Consider the following 22895-nt stretch of genomic DNA (forward strand, 5'->3'; position numbering starts at 1 on the left):
CCTCGTTCACAGCTGCCGTGAGGACAAAATGTGGGAGTGAGGAAGAAATGATCAAAGGTTTCCTGGGTGGCAAAATCCCTGTGCGAGAGACCTTTGAGGAATTTCACAATGCAGTCTTAATTACTTGTTCAAGATTTCAAAACTTGTGCCCTTGGGAGTGGCCCTGCTCAGCAGCTGAAGCTGGGGTGACATAAGTCCAGTATCACTGCTGGCCACGCTGCCACCTGTATCTCCTTTTCTCACCTGCTTCTCCCTTTCTCTCTTGGCCTTCTCCACCCCCCACCTGCACCCGTACACCTGCTCCCAATGTCCCCTCCTCATCCCCATACTTCCGTGGCTTAGTTTGTGGCAAGGCTCCCTGATACTGGCTCCCATCATCAAAGCTTTTTCCAGGGCTGTTATCAGCAGCGGCTGAGAGTTTATGGGGTACAGAGTGCACTCACGGAGGGTCCATCTTAGGGTATGGGGATGACCTTGACATCCCCAAATCGGCGGCCTCAGGGCCCCTCCCATGCTGGTTATGGCAGATGCACACCCTCCCTCTGTCTGACATGCCCCCTCAGTTCCTCTGACAAAAGGAAAAGAGCATGCCTTTCAAGGAAGAGTTCACGGTCAGACCTGGAGTGGATTTAGAAATTGGGATGTTCTTGGTGACACAGAAAACTGTGAGCGGCCTTCCACAGAACTTGAGAGGTGGTGATAGCCAGTGCCTAGAATGGGCTAGGCACCTGCCTTACAGCTTTCTCCTCTCTGCCCTCAGCACTGACGTGCCTTTACCATGCCATTCTACAGATGAGGAAACGGAAGCACAGAGAGGTTAAGTAGTGTCCAAGGTCACCCAGCTATTGGACGGTGGAAGCAGGATTTGATCCCGACAGCCTGGCTAGGAGATTGTGCTCTTGATGGTGACACTTTCTGTCTGAAGTAATAATGAAAAGGAGATAGTGCAGTTGTAGAGAACTTGCTTTTGAGAAATTATACTGTGGAGAGGGACAGTGAATGTGCATTTAGGGGAAACACAGCATGGGCCGATGTGGGACATCTCTCTCTGCCTGGAGGAACGTGTATACAGTGCCTCAGGGTTGGAGTGGGGCTCAGTGAGGCGTCCACGAGGGGCACACTGGGGTCTTTGCCCGTGAGGCTGTAACCCAGGGCCCTGCAATGCCCACCGAGCTGTGCAGGGCCCACAGTCTGTCCACAGGCAAGCCTGGACACGCCCACATCTGCTGTTGTTTTGCCTGTGCAGAATCCCAGCACGCTGCAGAAGCTAAGTCAGGAGCCAGCAGGTCAAGGGAGCTGGGACCCCAGACAGAACTCACGACAGTCACACACGTACACCCCAACCTCTCCCAGAGCTGAGGCCGAACTCTGCTAAGGGCTTGTTCCCAGGACCCTGACCCCCAGGAGACCCAGTCCACTCCTCTGCTTTGCTGGGTGTTACCCACACCATGGTCCGGAGTGAGGGTCTTGTCCCTGCTTTGGGCTGGACCCGGTTGAGGCTGCTTCAACACAGAAAGCCTGGACACTGGCCCCACCTCTCTGGCTCTGTGGGAACAGTGAGATGTATTCATGTTCACAAACATCCTTTAAAAGCACAAAGTGCCACCGTCGTGTGCTGGCGGCAGCCCCTCCAGCCTCTCTGCTGCCAACCTTGCCCTGTCCAGGCAGCTGCCTGGTGTGGAGGGCAGTCAAGGGGGGAATTCAGGGAGTAGAAGAGAGGGAGGGGGTTACCTGGGGAAGGTGTGAGTGTGGCTAAACAGATCCATACCTCTGAAAGCCTGAGCCCTCCTCATGGAGACGTGGGATCTATTTGTCTTAAATAGACAACAACAACAAAAAAAAGTTAGGGCTAAATGGGCGCCTCTGTGGGTCCCCTCCTGGTGGAGGGGGCAGGGCAATAGAGGCTCCCAGGACTCTGGGCTCTCTCCCCAGGGAGCAGCTCTCAAGGCTCCTGTGGAAGCAGGACTGAACACAGGGATGGCTTACGGCAAATAAACATTAAAAAAAAAAATTTTAAGGCGTGGCTTGGTTGGTTACGTGTCTGACTTCGACTCAGGTCATGATCTTGTGGTTCTTGAGTTCGAGCCCTGCGTCAGGCTCTGTGCTGACAGCTCAGAGCCTGGAGCCTGTTTCAGATTCTGTCTCTCTCTCTACCCTCCTCCACTTGCCCTCTGCCTCTCTCTCTCTCCCCCCCCCACCAGAAATAAACATTAAACATTTTTTTTAATTAAAAACAATGGGTGGAAGGCAGTGAATATTCCAGAACACCTGTTCTTGCAGACAGTTTCACAGAAATGCTCAGAGAGATACTGTGTTCATTTTCTATGACTGCTCTAACAAGATACCACAAAGTTGGTGGCTTAAAACAACACACATTTATTCTCTCACAGCTCCAGAGTTCAGAAGTCCAAAATCAGTGTCACTGGGCTGAGTTCCCTGTGTTGGTTCAGCCACACTCCCTGTGGAGGCTCTAGAGGGTGTGTCCTCACCTCGCATTTCCAGCCTCCAGTGCTCTGTTCCTGGCGCTCCTAGGCTCATGGCGTCTTCCTCCAACGTCCAAGCCAGCAGTCTAGCATCTTGCTTCACAGTCACGTTGCCTTCTCCTGGGCCAAATCTCCCTCCGCCTCTATCGTGTGACACCTGAGATGACATTTACAGCCCACCTGGGTAACCCAGGACGATCGTCCCATCTCTAGCCCCCGAGTTCAATCTGCAAAGCTGCTTTTGGCACGTGAGGGGACCTTCACAGATTCCGGGGGTTACGGCCTGATATCTTTGGGGCCTATTATTCAGCTGACCACAGATACATTCACTCAAACACAGTATAAAGTGGCCACATAGACAGACCCAGACACACACACACACACACACTCCTCACCTCCAAACCTCTTCCCATCAGCCTGCTCAAGCCAGGTTTGGGAAGCCACACAACTCTTCCCTTTCCCCCATGACAGCTTCCTTTCCGATAACATTGTGCAAGTCCCTCCTTCGTTCCCAGTGTCCCTTCTATCTAAGAAGCCCTTCCTCACTCCTGCCTTCAGAATTTAACCTACCTTGAGGCCTTCAAGCTGAAGGCCTAGTTCTGAGCCAGCCCCTTTCTTCACACCATCCACCCTACTCTGCAGGCACCTGCTCACAGCTGTGCCTCACTGCCACGCCCTATGGGTTCTCAGAGAACACCAACTGAAACAAGGATTAGAGGAAAATCAAAGGTCAGCACGCAGAACTCTTAAAGGGGGAGTGCGTCCAGTGCCGAGTCTGGGAGCTTGGTGACTGGTGGACTGACATCTGGGCGCTGGCTGAGCTAGGCCACTCGGGTCTGGGGCATGGGTGGGGCTGGACAGCTCCCCTAGAACACGGCTCTAATCAACCTAGGGAGAGATAAATAACCTCTCTGATCCCCACACCTGCCCCTAAGTGCCAGTCCTAAGGACCAGACTCCATGGACCAGCCAGAGGACTTCCAGTCCGGGTGAGTGCTGGCTTTCAGGGTGGTCACATGGGAAGCGGCTGGCCCCAGCCTGTGGGGGCCTCACCTCATTCTGCCCACTCCCTGGGGCTTCACACAGCTGATCCACAGCTTTCCCCCAGTATCTCCCAGGCTCAGGATTCTAGGGACTCTATTCACACAGAAGGCACCCTTGGTGTCTGTTCCCCACCAGGGACTCAGACTCGGCCCCTGGTGCAAGGTGCCCAGCCTGGGCCACCAAAGGGTGCAGTGAGATGGGTGTGATGGGGAACTCAGGCTCGCAGAGTGGGCGGTGTGGGTGGTGAGTGTGGCTCTCCGCCCAGGCTCCCAAGGAAGGGAAGGGAAAGAAGGGAGGAAAGGGCAGAGCACAGGCCCTTGTAGGCACCCTCATCTTAGGCTTTTGAGCCGGCCTGGCCAGGTGTGTGGAAGAACACAGGAAGGAGGGTGCAGGGCGGGCAGGCGGTCCCCCAGCGCTTGGGTCAGCGGTGGCCAGCGCCTGCCCCCAGTGACCTCTATCACAACCAGGGGCAGCGCCGTCAGAGGCAAAGCCTTGGGGCAGAGCACCGCCCGCCCCCACACTGCCCCCCCCCCCCCCGCCCCCGCCCCCGCCCCCGACCGAGGTCCTGGGAGGGAAGAACTTCTCTCCCGGCTGGGTGCTACCAAACGTTGGCCTGGAGTCAGCTGGGGAGATGGGGGCTCATCTGAGCCTTTGCCCGTCGTGGGTGCCCCGACGCCCGGGCCGAGGCTGTGGGGGGCGGCGGGGCAAGGCCGGGATCACCGTCGCCGCAGACGTGCTGACCCGGCCCGACCGCGCCCAGCGCGGAGTTCCGTGCAGCCACAGCCCGAGAGCTGCTCCACCGCGCGTTCGAGAACCTGAGCCAGGAGCACCTGAAGCGCTTCCGCCACAAGCTGCGGGACACGCCGCAGGACGGCCGCAGCATCCCGTGGGGGCGGCTGGAGGGCGCGGACGCGCTGAACCTCGCGGAGGAGCTGATCCAATTCTACGGGCCGGAGCCTGCGCTGGACGTGACCCGAAAGACTCTGAAGAGGGCTGACATCCGCGACGTGGCGGAGCAGCTCAAGGAGGACCGGCTGAAGCGTGAGCGCGGGGTGGAGGGTCGCCAGGGTCCCCGCGCCTCCGTTCGCTCCCGCCGGAGGCAGAGTCTGGGCCTCGGCCGCCATCCTTCCCGCTTCCCCAGAAAAGTCCCGGCGCGCCCCCCTCCCCCGCGCCCGAGAGCACGCCACCCACACATCCAGGGGCCCCAGGGCTCGGATCCGGGGCGCTCTTGAGGGGTAGCCCCAACTCCCTACTGCGCCCCCCCTCCCCAGCCCCCTGCACATTCGGCAGGGCCTCACCACAGCTCTCCCTTCCAGGGCTCGGCCCCAGCTCCTCCTCGCTGCTCTCCGTGTCCGGTAGGTCTCTGTCGGCGGGCGGGGGCGGGGGGTGGGGGGTGACCCCCAGGTTTGCAGCACGAGGGTCCTTTACACCGCTCAGAGATTCCCGACGGCCGGTCCGGGGGAGAGTTGTGTGGCAAGGCTGGCTGGGGGGGCGCTGAGACCTGAGCCCAGGGGGTTGGGGCGGCGGGCGAGGGTCAGCTGACACGCCCCCCCCCCCCCCCCCCCCGCCGCCAGAGTACAAGAAGAAGTACAGAGAGCACGTCCTGCAGCAGCATGCCAAGGTGAAGGAGAGGAACGCGCGCTCCGTGAAGATCAACAAGCGCTTCACCAAACTGCTCATCGCGCGCGAAGGCGCCGCGTCGGTGGACGGGGCGCTGGGGCCCGCGGACGAGCGGGAGACACAGCGCGCGCGGCGCTCCGACACGCACACCTTCAACCGCCTGTTCGGCCGCGACGGAGAGGGCCAGCGGCCTCTGACGGTGCTGCTGCAGGGCCCGGCGGGCATCGGCAAGACCATGGCGGCCAAGAAAATCCTGTACGACTGGGCGGCGGGCAAGCTGTACCACGGCCAGGTGGACTTCGCCTTCTTCCTGCCCTGCCGCGAGCTGCTGGAGCGCCCGGGCACGTGCAGCCTGGCCGGCCTGATCCTCGACCAGTGCCCGGGACGCAGCGCCCCCGTGCGGCTCATGCTCGCCCGCGCCGAGCGCCTGCTCTTCATCCTGGACGGCGCGGACGAGCTGCCCCCGCCCGCGCCCGCCGACGCGGCGCCCTGCACCGACCCCTTCGAGGAGACGGAGGGCGCGCGGGTGCTGAGCGGGCTGATGGGCAAGACGCTGCTGCCCGGGGCCCGCCTGCTGGTGACCGCCCGCGCCACGGCCCCCGGGAGGCTGCAGAGCCGCCTGTGCTCGCCGCAGTGCGCCGAGGTGTGCGGCTTCTCCGACAAAGACAAGAAGAAGTACTTCCACAAGTTCTTCCGGGAGGAGTGGCTGGCGGAGCAGGCCTACCGCTCGGTGAAGGAGAACGAGACGCTGTTCGCGCTGTGCTTCGTGCCCTTCGTGTGCTGGATCGTGTGCACGGTTCTGCGCCAGCAGCTCGACCTCGGCCAGGACCTGTCGCGCACCTCCAAGACCACCACGTCCGTGTACCTGTTCTTCGTCGCCAGCTTCCTGAGCTCGGCGCCCGCCGCCGACGGGCCCCAGGTGCAGGGCGAGCTGCGGAAGCTGTGCCGCCTGGCCCGCGAAGGCCTCCTCGGGCACAGGGCGCAGTTCGCCGAGAAGGACCTGGAAAGACTGCAACTTCGCGGCTCTAAAATCCAGAGGCTGTTTCTCAGCAAGAAAGAGCTGCCGGGCGTGCTGGAGACCGAGGTCACCTACCAGTTCATGGACCAGAGCTTCCAGGAATTCTTCGCCGCGCTGTCCTACCTGCTGGATGACAAGGGAGACCGGGCACCGGCTGACAGCGTCGGGGCGCTTCTGCGGGGCAACGCCGAGCTGCGCGGCCACCTCGCGCTCACCACGCGCTTCCTCTTCGGGCTGCTGAACACAGAGCGGATGCGCGACATCGAGCGCCACTTCGGCTGCGTGGTTTCAGAGCGCGTGAAGCAGGACGTCCTGCGGTGGGTGCAGGACCAGGGCCACCAGAGGGCGGCACCGGAGGGGACCCAAGAGACGGAAGCGCCGGAGGGCAGGGAGGAGCTGGAAGAGGAGGAGGGCGAGCTCAACTACGCGCTGGAGCTGCTGTACTGCCTGTACGAGACTCAGGAGGGCGCCTTTGTGAGCCAGGCCCTGCGTGGCCTCCCTGAGCTGGCGCTGGAGCGGGTGTGCTTGAGCCGCATGGATGTGGTGGTCCTGAGCTACTGCATAAGGTGCTGCCCCGAGGGGCAGGCCCTGCGGCTGGTTAGCTGTGGACTGGCCCCCACACACGAGAAGAAAAAGAAGAAGAACCTGATGAAACGACTGCACGGCAGCCTGGGCGGCAGCTCGTGAGTCTACAGGGCAAGACTGTCCTGGTTCCCAGGCCCTGGGGGAGGGGGCGGGGCGGGGGCAGGGGGGCGCGTGTGCCAGTGCACCCGCGAGTCTCCGTCTGAGCAGGGGAAGCCTGTCCCCCCAGAGGAGAGCAGGACTTCAGGGCTGGTCATGCCCACCCCCTTGCAAGGCGGCTCCCTATGGTCCATCTTCCCCCCCCTGTCCTGCCATGCCAACCCCCAGCCATCCACATCCAGGGCAAACCTCCTAGCATGGAATACTCCACTCCGGCTGTGCCCTGAGCTTTTGCACCTGCTGTGTCGTGCACCCAGAACACTCTGTTGGCTGCCTATCCTCAATGCTTTCCCAGCCTCCCTCAGCTGGCCTGGGACCCCTTTGGCCCCAGGAGTGCCCCACCGACCACCGTATGCCATGATGTCTACCCTTCGCCAGACCCTGAGCTCCTTCAGGGCTAAGTCTTCTGTGTGCTTAACTCCAACCCAGCACTTGACCCAGAGCTCCGCATCTGTTGAAATAATGAATGTCAGGACGTTGATGGGCTGGGGCTGGGGATGCCCACTGCAGGTGCAATACAGACCCACAGGGGATGTGGGTGACATGCCCCCCACTGGACTCAGGCAGACTGCTTCAGCGGGAGCTGCACGGGGCCACAGATGAGTGGTTTCACTCTGGGTTTGGAGCAAAGAGGGCGGAGGGGTCCCGGCTCAGCTTGAGGTGGAGAGCGGAGGCAGCTCTGACACTCAGGGCCACAGGAAAGAGGTGGGGACTGGAAGGGGACAAGTGGGCTTCACCTTGCTCTCTCTCCTGGCAGTTCACAAGCCACCGTGAAAAAAACCCAGGCCTCTCCACTGCGTTCGCTCTTTGAGGCCATGACTGACCAACACTGCGGTCTGAGCAGCCTGACGTGAGTGACCAGGCCCCCACGGCCCCCCTGGAGGGATGCAGAGCAGGGTACTCTGGGCAGGGGCAGAGGGGTAGCCCTGTCTGGACATGGCAGAGGGGACAGGCTGAGAGCCTGTGGCCTCTGGAGTTCTGTGCTGGGGCCAATGGGCTCTGCCCACGTAGCGCAGAGGAGCGAGGAGGCGGTGTGGCCCGGGGCTAGGAAGGAGGGTTTGGCCCCGTTAGAGTGCGAAGCATGGTGCTGCTGAGTGTTCTGGGGGTGGGAAGGTAAAGAAGACCAGAATAAATTTTCCTTCTGAAGGAAGGCTACTAGTTGCTACTGGGAAATGATGGGCAGTTCCTCTGGGCTCTTACAAGCAGTGGAGGGAGGTGTTGAGGGCACAGGCTCTGAAGTCCAGGCTGCCTGCCTCCGAGCCCTTGGGCAAGTCAGTCTGTCTGAACTTGTTTCCTCCTCTATGGAACGGAAGGTTCCGCCTCAGAGGGTTGGTATGAGAGTTAATGTAGCAGTGGGTGCACAACACTGAGTATGTGACCTTATCACCAAGTAAGCAGAAGGTAAGAGAAATTGTAGGAGCCAGTACTGGTGGGGCACAGTGAGAGGGGCACAGCCTATGGCCACGGTGACACGGTCACCTCGCTTGGTATGATGTTCCAGCAACCTGAAGATAAACATTGGGAGCCAAGAAGGTGATCGGCGCGTTTGGCCCATCAATGCTGCCGCTAAACTGAATGCGTGGTGTTCATCACAGCAGTATTTATAATGGCAGCAAAGGTGGAAACAACACCCACTTCCCCATTGTTAGGGACCAGCTGGATGAATAAACCATGGCCACCTTAACCCGATGCTCAGCTGCGTGCAGTTAAACACGCTGACAGTAAGATCCGCATTGGCTCATCCAACAGCTGGTAGAGAATAGTGCCCTGAGGAAAAGTGGAGTGCAGTCCAGCATGCACAGGCACATGTGGCCGAGGCTCCCCAGGGACACGTGTGGTGGGTAACAAAGGACAGGGGAAACTTCCTGTCGAGCCAGCGCCTCTCCAGACAGAGCCTCAGCCGCCCAAGGAGCGGGCAGTTTGCAGAGGTGGGGACAGTAAAGCGGCCGAGGGGACTGAAGACAGACACATGTGCTCTTGACCACAGGCTGTGCCGCTGCAAACTGTCTGACTCTGTCTGCCGAGACCTCTCTGAGGCCCTGCGGGCGGCCCCCGCCCTGACTGAGCTGGGCCTCCTGCAAAACGGACTCAGCGAGGCCGGCCTGCGGGTGCTGAGTGAGGGCCTGGCCTGGCCCCAGTGCCGGGTGCGGAAGCTCAGGTGAGGGCCTGACCTGGTGGGGGCGAGGGGGAGGGACACGGTACGGTAGGGGAGCGGTTGGCAGTAGCCTCTGAGGGTGGCCGTCCCCCCCCAGGGTGCAGCAGCCCACCCTCCAGGAGGCGCTTCATTACCTCATCGGCGCGCTCAGCCAGAGCTCCGCGTTGACCACCCTGGATCTAAGTGACTGCCAGCTGCCGGAACCCATGGTAACCTACCTGTGTAGAGTCCTACAGCAGTCAGGATGCCGCCTACAGACCCTCAGGTAGACCCAGGGGCAGAAAGGGGGATGGGGACTCAGCCTCTCAACGATTGGGCTGGGTGCCTGGGGACGTCCCCTAGACCCTGAAGAGTAACTCCTCCCGGGGCTCCCCGAGTGACCACACTCCAACCCAGCCCCTGGAGACCCATGCTCCAAAAAGTCCCAGCCCCAGCCCTCGGCTTCAACCATTTTGCCAGACCAAATGTCCATCTGTCATCTGGGGCCCATGGCAAGTCTGGGCCAACGATCCCAACACCTTTTTACTCCCCCAAGGGCTCTGGCCCCCACCGCCTAACCTCTTTCCCCAACCTCTGACACCCCCGACTAACCACCTCTGTCACTGCGTGCCTTTGGCACAGCCCAGGCTAACAGCCCCGTCGCTGCCCCCACACTGCTCTCCTGTCACTGTCCCCCCAGCCCTGACCTCAGCTTCCCCAACCGACTCCCACTTCTGTCCTGTACACATGGCTGCAGTCTGACCTCTGTGAAGCTGAGCGCACAGTCACTGCAGGAGCTGCGGGAGGTGAAGAAGGCAAAGCCAGGTCTGGTCATCACACACCCACTGCTGGAAAGTCACCCCTAAGCCTCCCACGGGATTCACCTGTATCCTCTGAGGCCCTGAATGCCAGGGGGAGGACTCTAGTCAGCCCTGTGGAATAGATGTCCTCATCCCAAGGGCAGGAGGATGCTGCTCTCTGCTCTGGGCAGCCCTTTTGAATCTGAGGGGCCCTGGGCAGGCAGGTGAGAGGCAAGGACACACATGGTCCCTTACCTGGTCAGGGACAGGTGTCCCAGGACATGCCTCTCCCCCCATACCCTGGGCACAGGTTCTGTCTCTGTTCTCTACCCCCAGGGAGCCCTCTTACCCCAACCCCCCCACCAGCTGCTCCACCCACCTACCTCTCCTGGGGCCCCCTAGCCATCACCCTGCAGATACCCCCAGCAACAATAACGCTGACAGCTCCCAGTCATCAAGTCTCTGCCACGTATTGGCCTTGACCTGGTGTGCTCAGTTCAGAGCAACTCCTTCACCGATCCCATCCCCATCTGCACTGTGGGCCTCACAGCCCCACGACTCTGCCCTTGGCCACAAGGGATCAAGCAGAGGCTGACCCCTGACCAAAGGCAGGCAGGTCACTATTCCTCCCCAGGAACTTGGGTCTTGGCATCGGAAGTGAAGCCATCCCCGAGGCTGTGTGGTGCCAGCCCAGTGGTGTCCATTTACTGCCCAGGTCTTCAGAGATGGAGACCAGGGGAGGGGGGAGACCACAGCAGACTGGACTCCAGGTAGGAGCTGTGGTGGAAGGGGCAGCAAGCAGCCTGTCCCCACGTCCATGTGCTGATAATACATTCTCCTTTGGATTCTTTGGTGTTGATTTGTGTTGCATGCGGCCAAGCATCCTAACAGGTGCTCACAATCTTTCCTTTGGTCCCCAATCCATCTGTGTGGGGTGGGGTTGTGTTCCCCATTTCCCAGATGAGGAAACTGAGACTCAGGGCTACAGCCTACTACAGGGAGCTCTGAGGTGAGGCCTGTCTTTGATGGACAGGGCGAGAAGCAGACAGGCCCTGAATCTTCAGGTCTTCTCTGCTCAACGGTGCAGGGCTAAGCCAGCTCCTGGGACCCCAGTCCAGGTGGGAAAGAAGCATGGGAGTCAGCCCCTTCACTTCTAGGGGGAAATTTCCTTCCATAATCATAGTTCAAGTCCAGTCATTCATTCCACAAAACAGACAAAAATCCCTGCCTTCCTGAAACTGGCGGGAAGACAGATAGTAAACAGGTATAGACGGCCACCAACAAATGCTTGGAGGAAAGCAAAGCAGGGCAAAGTGGGAGGAGACCGTGGAGCCAAGGGTTTCCCGTTACAAGGGAGGGATCTCTTACGGACAGGACAGGACAGGACAGGACAGGACAGGACGGAAGTGAGGCATCAAGCCCTGAGGGTACCTCGAAGGAAAGTGTTCCCGGCAAAGGAACAGTACGAAAGCCATGAAGAGGAGTGTCTTGGCCAACTCAGGCTGCTGGAAGAGAACACCACAAACCGGGGGGCCTCCCAAACACAGAAATTCATTTCTCCGGAGGCTGGGATGTCCAAGGCCAAGGTGCCAGTCAACCCAGTGTCTGACGAGGACCCTCCTCCCCTCTGCAGAGCGCTCTCCTCTTGCTGTGTCCCCACATGGTGGAAAGAGCGGGCTAGGTCTCAGGCCTTTGCCCATAAGGGCTCTAATCCCACTCTTGACAGCTCTTGATCTAATAACCTCCCCGAGGCCCCACTTCCAAAATGGTCGCACTGGGAATTAGATTTCAATGGATGATCTGGGGGCACACAAACATTCAGTCCATAACAGGGCACATGCTTGGACTGTTGCAGAGGCAGCAAGGAAGCCACAGTGGCAGCAGTGGCCTAGCAGAGGTGTGAGGGGGGCCGGTGGGGAGCAGGTGGTCAGGGATGCTAGCTGGCCTGCCCTCTGGGTGGGGGCGGGCACCATTGCAGGCTTCTGAGCAGAAGGCACTCTCAGGGTGGCCGTGGCTGTGTTAACAAGGGCTATATGGGGCGGAGCATAAGTAGGGCGTGTGCACTGTCCATCCAAGAGGAGGGCTTGCTCTCAGAGGTGGCCGGGTGGCAGTGGGGATGATGGAGCTGACAAGCCGTGAAAGTGGAGAACAATAGGATTTGTGGGCAGAAGTGGAGAGGGTGGACCACGGGGGCCTGAGCACCTGGACAGGTGGAGTCCCCGTCGCCGACACCGGGGGAGGCCACAGGAAGAGCAGACTTCCAGGCACACGTTGGCTCTGAGTATCTCCTGCTGGGCCCAGGGGTCGAGCACAGACATCTGGGTCAGGCGCGGGGCCAGAGAGGCTAGGAGACAAACCCGTGGCCTAGCCGCCTTAGAGGGCCCGGGCGGGGGATGCAGACGGGGGGTACGACGGGCTGGGCAGGGCATGAGGTAGCGCCGGAGCGAGCGAAGAGAAGGACTTCTGCGGGAGGAGGACCACCCGCGCCACTCCCCGGAAGGGGAGACCCGGGAGGGAGGAAGCCGCGGCCGGCGAGGGGCGATCGCACACCAGAGGCCCCTGCCCCTCTCACAGCCGTCCCTCCACGCGTCCTTGAGGTCAGGGTTCAAACTGTGCGGGCCCGCGCAGCTTCCCCGGGAGGCCCGCCAGCGCGCCGGGGGCACCGGGTCGGCACACCGGCTGCTCCGCCCTGGGGCCCCGGGGGCGGGGACCGCGGGGCCTTCCGGCCGAGACGGCGGCGCCTGCGACTTCTCCCTCCGGCCTGGAAGGGGCGGCGCCGAGCGAGCTGGGGCCTGGGGACACGCCGGCTGCGGCGTGGCCCGGAGACCCTCCTCCCCAGCCCGCTCCGCGGAGCTCGGGCCGCTTCCCCGCCCGGCGACGGCGCCCCTCCCCCAGGTCCGGAAGACTGAGGCCTCCGAGCTCCCCACTAACAGGTCTGGGCTTGTGGGGGCGCGGCTTGGAGAGAGCTGGAAGGGTTCGAATTGAGGTCTGAAGGTGGGAATCTGGGGACTCACTGGGTCTCTGGAGATCAGCATCAGGGGTTTGAGCGTCTCTCAGGGTTGGAGGTGTTTCCAGGGGTGGCTCAAAAGTAAGGGCTATGGAAAAGCAGGGCTGAGTGCGGGTGGCCCACACCCCTCCCACCAGCTCTGGGAGGCATCTGCCAAGTTCCAGCGGGTGCCTGGGGGTTTACAGTCAGAAGAGGGAACAAGGCCGGCCAATTGTGGGGGCCCCTGACTCCCCCTTTTCCAGGCCAATCTGCTGAGCAAGCCTTTCCATGGAGGATGCCAGCGAGGACCCCACCATATTCAGTGCCCATTCTCTGCCCGGTGACCCCCGGCTCTTGGCCACCGTGACCAACACATACTTGGGCACGCGTGTGTATCATGACACGCTGCATGTGAGCGGCGTGTACAATGGGGCTTGTGGGGACACACACCGGGCCATTCTGCCTAGTCCCCTCAACGTCCAGCTGGAGGCCCCTGCAGAGACCGGAAATCAGCTGACCGAGACCTTTGCCCTGGACACTAATACAGGTAGCCACCACTGTCCCGCTCCCCCACACCCGAGGTGAGTGCGGCAACCAACAGCAGTCCCATCCCAGCACCTCCTAACTCAGGATGCTGGCTCACAGAGAAGTCAGCCCTGGCGGCCTCCCGACCTGGCTGGCACTGGCGCGTGGGGCCCTCTGTGCACCTGTAGCTTCCCAGATGGGGCAGCTGGGGCTCAGAGGGCGGATCCACCTTGCCGAGGGGCTGGTAGCTTGGTAACTGTCCTCGGGGGTCCTAAGTGGGGCATGTGAGTTGCCCTGATCCCCTCTGCCCCTCCCCAGGCTCCTTTCTGCACACTCTAGAGGGCCCCAGCTTCCGGGCCTCCCAGCGCCTCTACGCCCATCGCACGCTGCCTCACGTCCTGGCTTTCAGTGTGTCCATCACCCGCGTGGCCGGGGAGAGCCGGCCCATTACGGTGCTGCTGCAGTCGACCTTCTCCCCAGAAAGCCCGGACCTTCACCTGCATCTGGGTCCTGACTTCCAGGGAGCCCGGTGAGGAGGCCGTCAGGGCTGGCCAGGTAGACCGAGGAGGGAGCTGGTCCCTTAGACGTGGCCGCACTCTTGCAGGTACCTTTGTGGCCACACACTCACCCCAGAGCAACCTGGGGGGCCGCAGCAGGAGGTACACATGCTATGGACACCAGTGCCCCCAGCCCTGACCCTCGGGGAAAGCGAAGAAGACCGGACCTGGGAGTTCCTGACCGTGGTGGGCGGCAGCCAGGCGGAGGCCCAAGCCTGCCTCACGGAGGCCCTGCAGCTGCAGGCGGGGGCCGCTCTGTACCCTGCCCACGCCCAGGCCTGGGCCCAGCTCTGGGCTGGCTGTGGCCTGGACGTGGTGGGGCCCCTACCTCTGCGCCAGGCCCTGCGTGCTGCCCTCTATTACCTGCTCAGTGCGCTGCCCCAGCCGGGGGCCCCAGGGTACGCCAGCCATGGCCTCAGCCCTGGGGGCCTGTCCAATGGGAGCCGAGAGGAATGCTACTGGGGCCATGTCTTCTGGGACCAGGTATGTACTGTTCTACCTCCCAACACACAGCATGCACAGGTGGGGCAGCACATGGGTGTGGGGGATCCCGTGGCTGCGGGCACAGGCGTGGCTGCTGTCTCTGCCCTACCTGGGATGGGGGCTGTGACTGGAGAGGCACAGAGGCCAGGGCAGAAGGGGAGCCTTCCTGGAGGAGGTGGGACGTACAGGACTTTGGTGGAAAAGAGTGATTCGGGCAGAGGGACCAGAAGGTACAAACACCAGAGCTCAGAGGGTGTGTGCCATCTGGCCAGGGCAACAGGGGCTCTCACCACGGCAAGAGGAGCAGTTGCAGGGCGGGGGGCGGGGGGGGGGGGTGGTGGCGGTGCTGCAGGAGCCATGGAGACTTTAACTTGGGAGTGACACTGACAGAGGTGTAGTCTAGCTGCCGAGTGGAGCATGGGTAGAAGAGGGTGAGGCCTCAGACAGGAGTGGGAGCCAGGAGAGGCTGGGACTTGGCGGACGTTGGGCACGGGAGGGACCCAGGGTGCTAACCCCTCAGCAGCCAATGCTGTGGCCCACTCTGGTGAGGCTTAGAGAAGCTGAGTCACTCACTAGGTCAGGCAGCTAGTGAGCCACAGAGCAGGCTCCCATCCAGGCTGCCCCTGCCCAGATTCTGGCCTGAGCTCCGGGGCAGACCCAGAGGCCTGCTGGGGAGGGGAAGTGCTGCGCCGGGCCCGGGGAGCGTTCGGCCTGGAGACTGGGCCGTGGGATGGGCAGGTGTGGATGGCCCAGGATGGAGCCAGGGTGGGCAGCAGAGGAAGAAGCCGGAAGGAGACAGAGGGGCTGCTGGGGAGGCGGCATGGAGCAGTGCTGACTCTGGCCAGGGCAGAGTGTGGGCAGACGGGAGAGAGAAGGGAGCGAGAGCTCCTGAACCAGGGGCCGTTGGCTGTGCTCATAGGATCTCTGGATGTTCCCAAATATCCTGATGTTCCACCCAGAGGCCGCCAGGGCCCTCCTGGAGTACCGCATCCGGACGCTGGGTGGGGCCCTAGACAATGCCCGGAGGCTGGGCTACCAGGTGAGGGGGACCTGGGTGCCCACCCTACAGGGCCCCCTGAAGGGCCTGAGGTCCCCACATCCCTCCTAGGCCTGCACCCCTCACCTCAGGTTCCTCTCTGGGTGGGGCTGGGTTTCCCAGATTCTTACACAGGCTCACAGCACCCCTCAGCCTGTGCCGTAGAGGCAGCAAGAACAGCCTGGCCGGGGCTCACCTAGAGTCCCCTTACTGCCCTGGCCCAGGGTCAGCACAAAGGGAAACTGGGCAAAGCCACCTGGCCTATGATAGGGGCACACACTGGGCACTCAGAGCCTGCAGGCCCCCGTGAGGGCACCCGGACAGTCAGTGCCCCCTCTGTTCTCCTTGGCTGAAGGCCGAGTATTGGGAATGGTGGACTACCCCTGTGTCCCCACGCCCAGAACAGTCAAGTCTGTTCCATCCCCCCAACTCCTCAGGGAGCCAAGTTTGCCTGGGAGAGTGCGGGCTCTGGTCTGGAGGTGTGTCCGGAGGACATTTATGGGACCCAGGAAATTCATATAAACGGAGCTGTGGTGTTGGCTTTCCAGCTTTACTACCACGCCACCCAGGTGAGGCGTCAGCATGTATGACCAGCCCCCTGACGTGGCCATGACCTCCTGCCTGGAGCCAGACCTTCGCTGCTGGGCACTCAGAAGGGTGGGCACTGACAAGACATGCAGGGACCAGCGAGGACCACAGTCGTGGGTGGCGTGGCCTCTGTCCCACCCTCTCCCGCTCTCCCAGGACTTGCAGCTCTTCCGAGAGGCTGGTGGCTGGGACGTCGTCAGGGCCGTGGCCGAGTTTTGGTGTAGCCGTGTGGAGTGGAGCCCTGAGGAGGAGAAGTACCACCTGAAGGGTGAGGGCACGGCGGGGGTGGGGGGGGGGACGGTCACGGGGAGGGGTTGCTTATGGGGGAGGGGAGGCGTGGATGTCCACGGCAGGGAGGGTGGGTGGCCACAGACTGGTGGGCCAGGGGGATGCTCTTCAGTTCAGCGTGTGATCTCTGGCCGCCGATGGTGCCAACCGCACCCTGGCCGCCGGCATCGGGGGCAGATCCCCGAGACCCTGCGCTGAGCACCTCCTTGCACTTGTGTGCCCAGGAGTCATGCCCCCCGACGAGTACCATCCGGGGGTCGACAACTCGGCGTACACCAACGTCCTGGTCCAGAACAGGTCAGACCCAAGACCCCTGCCCAAGTTCCACGTGCAGGGAGCCAGCCTGGAGGGCTAAGGCTAGAGCCCCCCTTCCTACGTCCACCCCTAGCCTGCGCTTTGCGGCTGCCCTGGCCCAGGACCTGGCTCAGCCTGTCCCCAGTGAATGGCTGGCGGTGGCCGATAAGATCAAGGTGCCCTTCGACCCGAGGCGGAACTTCCACCCTGAGTTTGACGGGTACCAGCCTGGTGAGTGTACTTGGAGCTCCCTTGGGGCCCCTTCCCCACCCCCTCCACGGGACTGGATGCCCCCAACCTGACTGAGCAGCCCCCACCAGCTTGTCTCCCCGTGAGCAGCACCTGTCCCTCCACAGGAGAGGAGGTGAAGCAGGCAGATGTCGTGCTCCTGGGATACCCCATCCCTTTCCACTTGAGTCCTCATACCCGCAGGAAAAACCTAGAGATTTATGAGGCCGTGACGTCCCCAAAGGGCCCTGCCATGACCTGGGTAAGGAGCCTGCAGGGTGTGGGGGAGGGGCGGTCCTCACTAGCTTCTGTCTTCCCTCCCCACGCAGTGGGCTTCAGCCCAGCGTGTTCTCTGACCTCTGACCTCTGGCCCCAGAGCATGTTTGCGGTGGGCTGGATGGAGCTGAAGGAGCCACGGCGGGCGCAGGACCTCCTGGAGAGGAGCTTTGCCAACATCACGGAGCCCTTCAAGGTCAATTCACAAGCTGACCCCACTTGCCTCCCACCCGGGCCCCGGGCCCCTTGGCGGTAGGAGTGGGAGCCCAGCCTTGGGACGGGGGAGTCACCGCAGGGTCAGGACCCTTCTGGAACAGGGGCAGCAGCCTCGTGGCGCCCGTGTCCTGGGAGTCAGTGCACCAACTGCCTTCCATGGGCAGGTGTGGACAGAGAATGCAGATGGGTCCGGCGCTGTGAACTTCCTGACGGGTATGGGGGGCTTCCTGCAGGCAGCACTCTTCGGATTCACGGGGTTCAGGTGAGTGCAGCTCTGACAGAACATCCGAAGCCCCCTACCTTCCCGCTCCTCATGAAACTCTTCCCTCCCCCCAGGATCACAGGGGCTGGCATGACCTTCGACCCCATGTGTCTGGCAGAGGTCTCTGGGGTTCGCATCTACGGCATCTCTTACCAAGGGAACAAGCTTGACTTCTCCTTCTCCGAGGACTCAGTGACGATCGAGGTTAAAACCCGGGCAGGGCCCTGGGCCCCCCTGCTGGAGGCTGAGCTGTGGCCATCACACACTCGACTCCCCCTGCTCCCAGGTAGGCCGCCACCCCCAGACTCACCCAAGGGTGCAGAGCACGTCACCTCCCCAGGGCAACCCCCCATTCAAAATGCCCTCCTCCCCCTGCAGGGTACAAAGTCTCCTTTCCCTCCTCAGCTGGACGGATACAGAGGTCACTCTCGTAGGAAGCAGAGGCAGCAAGTTGTTCTCCAAGAGTTTCCTAGGAGAATTTTTGGAAGACGTTAGACACCTGCCCCAGAACCCACAGGACCCCCTGTGGGACACCATTGGGTCCTCCAACCCCCACCAGTTCCCTTGCCCTGGCGCTGTCTTGGCCACTGCACCTGACTGATCAGGGCTTCAGGGACGTCTCGGGTCCTCCCATCTGCCCACTCCCTCTGTGGGCGCCCCCAGCTGGCTGCACCCTCATCAACACCCTCCTGGTCGGCTGAGTCCCTCCCTCCTGCCCATTCTCCAACCAGCAGTCAGGCTCACAGGCTCCAGGGAAAGTCTGAATTCGTTGGCCCAAAGTTTAAGAAGGTCTGCCTCCAGCCTGAGCCCCTCCCCCAATGGCCCCCTCAGCCACTACTGTGCCTGCCTTTGTGGCTGACACCTGCCGCACCTGTCCCTTCCCCAGGATGCCTCAGGGTGGGTTGGGGGTGTGGCTTCCTCTCTGCCGAGGAGGCAGAGACAGGTGCAGGCCTCAGTGTGAGGGATGGCAGGGGTGGGGCATGAGGCAGAATTGCTCAGTCCCCTTCAGAATCCCTCAGGATTCTCATTTGCAGACCAAAAAGGAACCTGGTGTGTCCGACAGATGGGGTCGGGCACCGTGGGGTCGAGGTGCTCTCAGGCTGTCGTGGACCCTCCGCATCCTCAGTCCTTGGCTGCTCCAGCCCCTGGGCCACTTCGGTGAGGTTGGATGGTCTCTATCACAGGCCTTTCCTCAGCCAAGAAGAGAGGGGGATGGGCTGCAGAGCGAGACCTCACATCTTCCCTCTGACCAGCCAGAAGAACTGGGGCCAAGTGTGCATGGCTTCAAGGCCACAGGCCTGGGCCCATCTGTCCTGACGGGCTGCCCATTGCCCGAGGCTCTGTTCAGCCTCTCCCCCTGGGGCCTCAGCCCCCCAGCTGGCACTCCCACGTTGGGTCCTTGGGAATTTCTCAAGAGTGAGATGAGATCTGCCACCACAGTCTTGGTGAGAGCCCGAGGAATTAAAGTTGCGTGCTGAGAAATTTTGCCCTCAGAAGCTGGTACGCTCCTTCCTTCTGGAAGCAAGGGCTGCATGATGGATGGGTCGGATCGAGAGGCGCAGGGACCTGCTCACTTAGAGCAAGCAGTTGGGCCAGCCACTCCCCTTCACGCTCACTTCGCTCTGGCAAACCCCTGTGCGCTCTCTGTTCTCGGTGGAGAGTTAGTGCAGGTTCTCCAAGAAGCAGACACAGGGCAGACAAGCTGTGAGGGACAGAGCCACGTGAGGGAGGGGGGGGAAGGCGGGTGGCTGGAGGCGTCGGGGATCCCGAGGCTCATCTCTGGGTTACTGCAGGGAGCAGCACATGGGAAGAAGCGTGGCCTCCAGGCTGTAGAGCTGCACGCACGGCAGTGCTGATTCCCAAGGGTACGTGACCTCAGAGAACAGAGCCAGCACCTTGGTGGGGCTCGCTTGGCTGCCCACAGCCTCTCCCTCAACTGCTGGCTGTGTGGCAAAGGCCAGAGTGGATCTGCTGATGTCGGGTGGCTGGGGACTGTCCCAGCAGAGCAGATGCTTATCTTTGCGGCCCTGGAGCCAGATGTGGGCGCAGACATCAGGTGGGGCGGTAGGTGGCCCTGTGTGTGTAAGCCATGTATGTATGCAGTCCCCTGTACACATAGTGAGGTGACCCTCTGAGGGGGCCGTGGCAGGGTGACAGTACCCATGTGCTGGCATGGCTGGTCAAGGCCCCGGGGCAGCCAACTGCCTAAACTTGGTCAGGGTCCCTCAGCCTCGCCAGGAGACAGTCTGGGGATAGGGAGGGCTGCTGGTGACCTTCCCCCATGACCAAAGGGGACAGCAGACCATCCCATGCTTAGGGACGTCAACCTGGCCACGTGCAAGCTGATGCCAACTCCCAACCTGTGCACCCAGCACAGGTTACTCCCTTCTTGGGCCAAACCTGGAACTCAGGGTCGGCACGCTCTCTCCTTCCTGGTCCAATCACTGGCACGCTGCCCTTGTCCTTGGCACAATCTGGGACCGGCACCCAGCAGGGGCCAGGCCCCAGGCTGCTCACACCCCTACTGCAGGGGCCGGCTCGGAGCCGCACATGCCCAGCTTATAGCTGGGCTGCTGTTGGCATGCCGCCAGGACACCATCCCTACGGGCACACTGTGGAGACAGCTAGGTGAGTTGTCGGCTATCACGGGAGAAGAGGGGACTCTGAGGCTCCAAGTACAGCAGCTAGACAGACCCCACACCCAGCCCAGGCAGATGGGTAGGCAAAGGGGGCTCCCTGGGTGGGGAAGGAACCCTGGGTGGGGTGCTCAAAACCCTGAGCCGCCCGGCAGTTAAGGCCCCTGCAATTAGCCTGCCCTGTCATTGGACTGGCCACAGTGAGGCCTAAGGGACTTCATCCCCAGCCACACAGGGTGTGTGCATGTGCTTAGCAACCTCCTCTTGCCAGGCTCCGCTGGTTTCCAGGAAGGGGGGAACACCAAGGATGCCCAGAAAGTGTCCTCACTCCCAGTTTCCTCCCTTCACGCAAGTGTGTGTCTGTGTGATAAGTGTGTGCATGGGTGACAAGGACATGCCTGTGTGCTCGTGTGTCTTTGTGTCCAGCCCCACTGACCCAGGAGGGAGGAAACCCACCGTGGGGACTAAGCTTTCTCAGAGTGCGAGGAGTGCAGGGGCCACAGGGACAGACAGAGTGACTCCCCCCAACCCACTGACAGAAACATGCAGGGCGAGGACCCAAGATGTCCTCCCAGGGACTCCCACTTAACACACGTGCACACACATGGGTAAGGGCACACGTGTTCTGGAAGGGGGGCCGCTAAACCACAGTGCCCGGCAGGGCAGCAGAGATCAAAAGCCTGAGTTCCCAAACTTCATTCTAAAATACTCTGGGGCCTCCACCCCAGAAGCCACAAGCCACCCAGTGCCTGAGTGAAGGGGACAGTTGGGGCCCAGCAGACAGAACAGGTCACCCTGCCATCGTGCTGAGGTCAGTCCAGGGGGGAGGGTGGCTTGGGTGGTCCCTGGGGTAGCTCCCCTCAGGAAGAAACCCTCTCTCACCCCGGCAAGAAACCCAGGAGGCACTGTCCAGAACCAGGCGCTTTAATTGTGAAATCCAGGCTGAGTCTGGTGAGTGGGGCAGGAGGTTCCCGCCTGGGGGCAAGGAGTCAGGGGGACGGGGACCACTGGGGTTAGAGTGAGGCCACTAGGGTCCAAATGAGGGCTCTTCAGGGTCAGCATTAGGTGCCCAGGCTGGGGTGGGAGGAGTGGGCATCAGGCCCTGTGGCGGAGTCAGGTTTCCAGGGGGTCAGGGTGGAGCCCCTGGGGCAGCCCCTGGGGGGGTGGTCCTGGCGTCAGGATCCGTGGGTCAGCAGGAGGACAAGGCCCAGCCTGTCAGTCATAGTCCGAGTCGTCGAACTTGGTGCTAAAGAAGGCAGCAGAGTCCTTGGCCAGCCGGGACAGGTGCAGGGCACCGGTCACCACCAGCGCCAGGAGCAGGAGAGGCGGGTACCAACGCCCACATCGTGGCCAGGATGTTGTAGCACTTGGCCTTGGAGCCAAAACGCCGGGCTGCCTCCAGGTCTCCAGCCACCTTCTGGTCTCGGGCCTGCGGACCAGTGAGTGGCAGGGCCGGGTCTCTACACGCGCTGGGGGCCCTGCCTCCTGCCCCTCCCACCGCAGCTGTGGACCCAGAAGCCATCCCAGGCCCGCGTGGGGCTCCAAGGACCCTCTGTGGGTGGGGAGTCCCTGGACGCCGAGAACACCCCCCCCCCCCCCGCCCCGCGGGAGCGAAGCCGGGGGGTGGGCTTTGCTCACAGGAGCCCTCGGCGTGGGGAAAGCACTGATGAAAGAGAAGCCCTTGGGAAGCCCCCACCAACTCTGTTCTTTTGCGTGGACTAGACCCTCCCCCCCCGCAGGACAGACTCTTACTGAGGGACCTCAAAGGAGAAGCCCTCACGAGGTGGAGAGCTTGTCCAGCGCCTCGCTCATGGAGTGGCCCTTTGACAAGCGGCTCCCCCTCCGCCAACCCCCTCCCCCCACGAGCCCCTCAGGTCCTCCGGAGAGCGCCCCCCCAGCCCCACCCCTCCCCGACAGCCCACCTTGATGGAGTAGGCCAGCGCCAGGAAGCCGAGGCAGCACAGGTTCAGGTAGAGGGTGCTGAACACCGACCAGATCAGGTGGTCTCGAGGTGGGGGTCGCGGCGCCCCCACAGTGAGGGCCGTGTGGGCGGCGCCGTCCTTGCGGGGCGTCGGGGCCCGGGGGTCCTCGCGGGGGTACGACGTGTCCATGGGTTCCAGCGCCGTCTCCTCCTCGCTCGGGCTCCCGCTTCGAGGGTGGGCGCCCAGGGCCGCTTATAGCCCCGCCGCCGCCCTCCCGCGGCCCGGCCCGGCGCCGCCCGCTAAATATAACGACAAATTACAGCCCGGCGCCGCCGGGAGCGCGGCCCCGCCCCGCCCCCCGCCCCCCCACCCCGGCAGCCCCCCACCCCCTGCCGTCCCCGCTCCCCGCGCGAGCCCCGTCCCCCCGCCCCCCCCCCCCGCCCCCGGGAGCCCCCCGGAGCTACGGAAAGGAAGGGGCGAGCGCCGGCTGCAGACCGCCCCCCCCACCCCGCCCCTCGGAACTGCTGCCACCTCGGGGCTGTGGGTGGGCGCGATGCCGCCTCAGCTGCAGAGCCGGGCTGGAGACCCCCGGGCTTGGACTCTATCCCCAGAACCCAGAGCTCAGGCGCTGCCCTCTCACCTCGGGCCGCCAGCGTCCAGCGGCGCGGGGGGGGGGGGGGGGGGGGGGGGGTGGAATACAGAAGTCGCTGCCCATGTACCCGCGGGAGGAGACGAGCCACAAGGGGACGGAAGAGGGGC

At 62.4% G+C, this 22895-nt stretch overlaps 3 protein-coding genes and 1 long non-coding RNA gene across 6 annotated transcripts; 2 read left to right on the forward strand and 2 right to left on the reverse strand.

Annotated features, from left to right (window-relative positions):
* Positions 1–2356: 2356 nt before the first annotated feature.
* On the reverse strand, positions 2357–4897 carry LOC109259819 (uncharacterized). Its single transcript, XR_008421047.1, has 3 exons — positions 4825–4897; positions 3054–3183; positions 2357–2640 (listed from the first exon to the last, which is right to left on the reverse strand). It is a non-coding gene; the product is annotated as an uncharacterized LOC109259819 (long non-coding RNA).
* On the forward strand, positions 3356–10687 carry NLRP6 (NLR family pyrin domain containing 6). The gene is made up of 8 exons (XM_019437653.2): positions 3356–3471; positions 4287–4567; positions 4843–4881; positions 5101–6847; positions 7663–7755; positions 8893–9063; positions 9158–9325; positions 9797–10687. The coding sequence occupies exons 1-8, from the start codon at positions 3443–3445 to the stop codon at positions 9903–9905; spliced, it is 2637 nt and encodes an 878-aa protein (XP_019293198.2). The 5' UTR covers positions 3356–3442; the 3' UTR covers positions 9906–10687.
* A 1196-nt stretch (positions 10688–11883) lies between these two features.
* Positions 11884–19060, forward strand: PGGHG (protein-glucosylgalactosylhydroxylysine glucosidase). Of its 3 annotated transcripts, none has more exons than XM_019437656.2 (14): positions 11884–12436; positions 13089–13372; positions 13669–13879; positions 13955–14390; positions 15310–15429; positions 15864–15995; positions 16171–16282; positions 16527–16599; positions 16691–16827; positions 16953–17086; positions 17201–17296; positions 17481–17578; positions 17653–17864; positions 17957–19060. In XM_019437656.2, exons 2-14 carry the CDS (start codon positions 13114–13116, stop codon positions 18010–18012), a joined length of 2076 nt encoding a protein of 691 aa, XP_019293201.2. In that variant the 5' UTR covers positions 11884–12436; positions 13089–13113; the 3' UTR covers positions 18013–19060. The 3 variants fall into 3 exon arrangements, with proteins under 3 accessions (XP_019293201.2, XP_019293202.2, XP_019293199.2); XM_019437657.2 differs by lacking the exon at positions 11884–12436 and adding an exon at positions 12452–12833; XM_019437654.2 differs by lacking the exon at positions 11884–12436 and adding an exon at positions 12453–12772.
* A 2062-nt stretch (positions 19061–21122) lies between these two features.
* On the reverse strand, positions 21123–22464 carry IFITM5 (interferon induced transmembrane protein 5). Its single transcript, XM_053899255.1, is given in 3 exon segments — positions 21123–21543; positions 21545–21643; positions 22137–22464. Coding segments are annotated over 3 exon segments (402 nt in total). The 5' UTR covers positions 22326–22464; the 3' UTR covers positions 21123–21429.
* Between the last annotated feature and the right edge of the window lie 431 nt (positions 22465–22895).

The sequence above is a fragment of the Panthera pardus genome, unplaced genomic scaffold (assembly GCF_024362965.1).
Source record: "Panthera pardus isolate Hobbes unplaced genomic scaffold, ASM2436296v1 HiC_scaffold_12, whole genome shotgun sequence".
Taxonomy (NCBI): domain Eukaryota; kingdom Metazoa; phylum Chordata; class Mammalia; order Carnivora; family Felidae; genus Panthera; species Panthera pardus.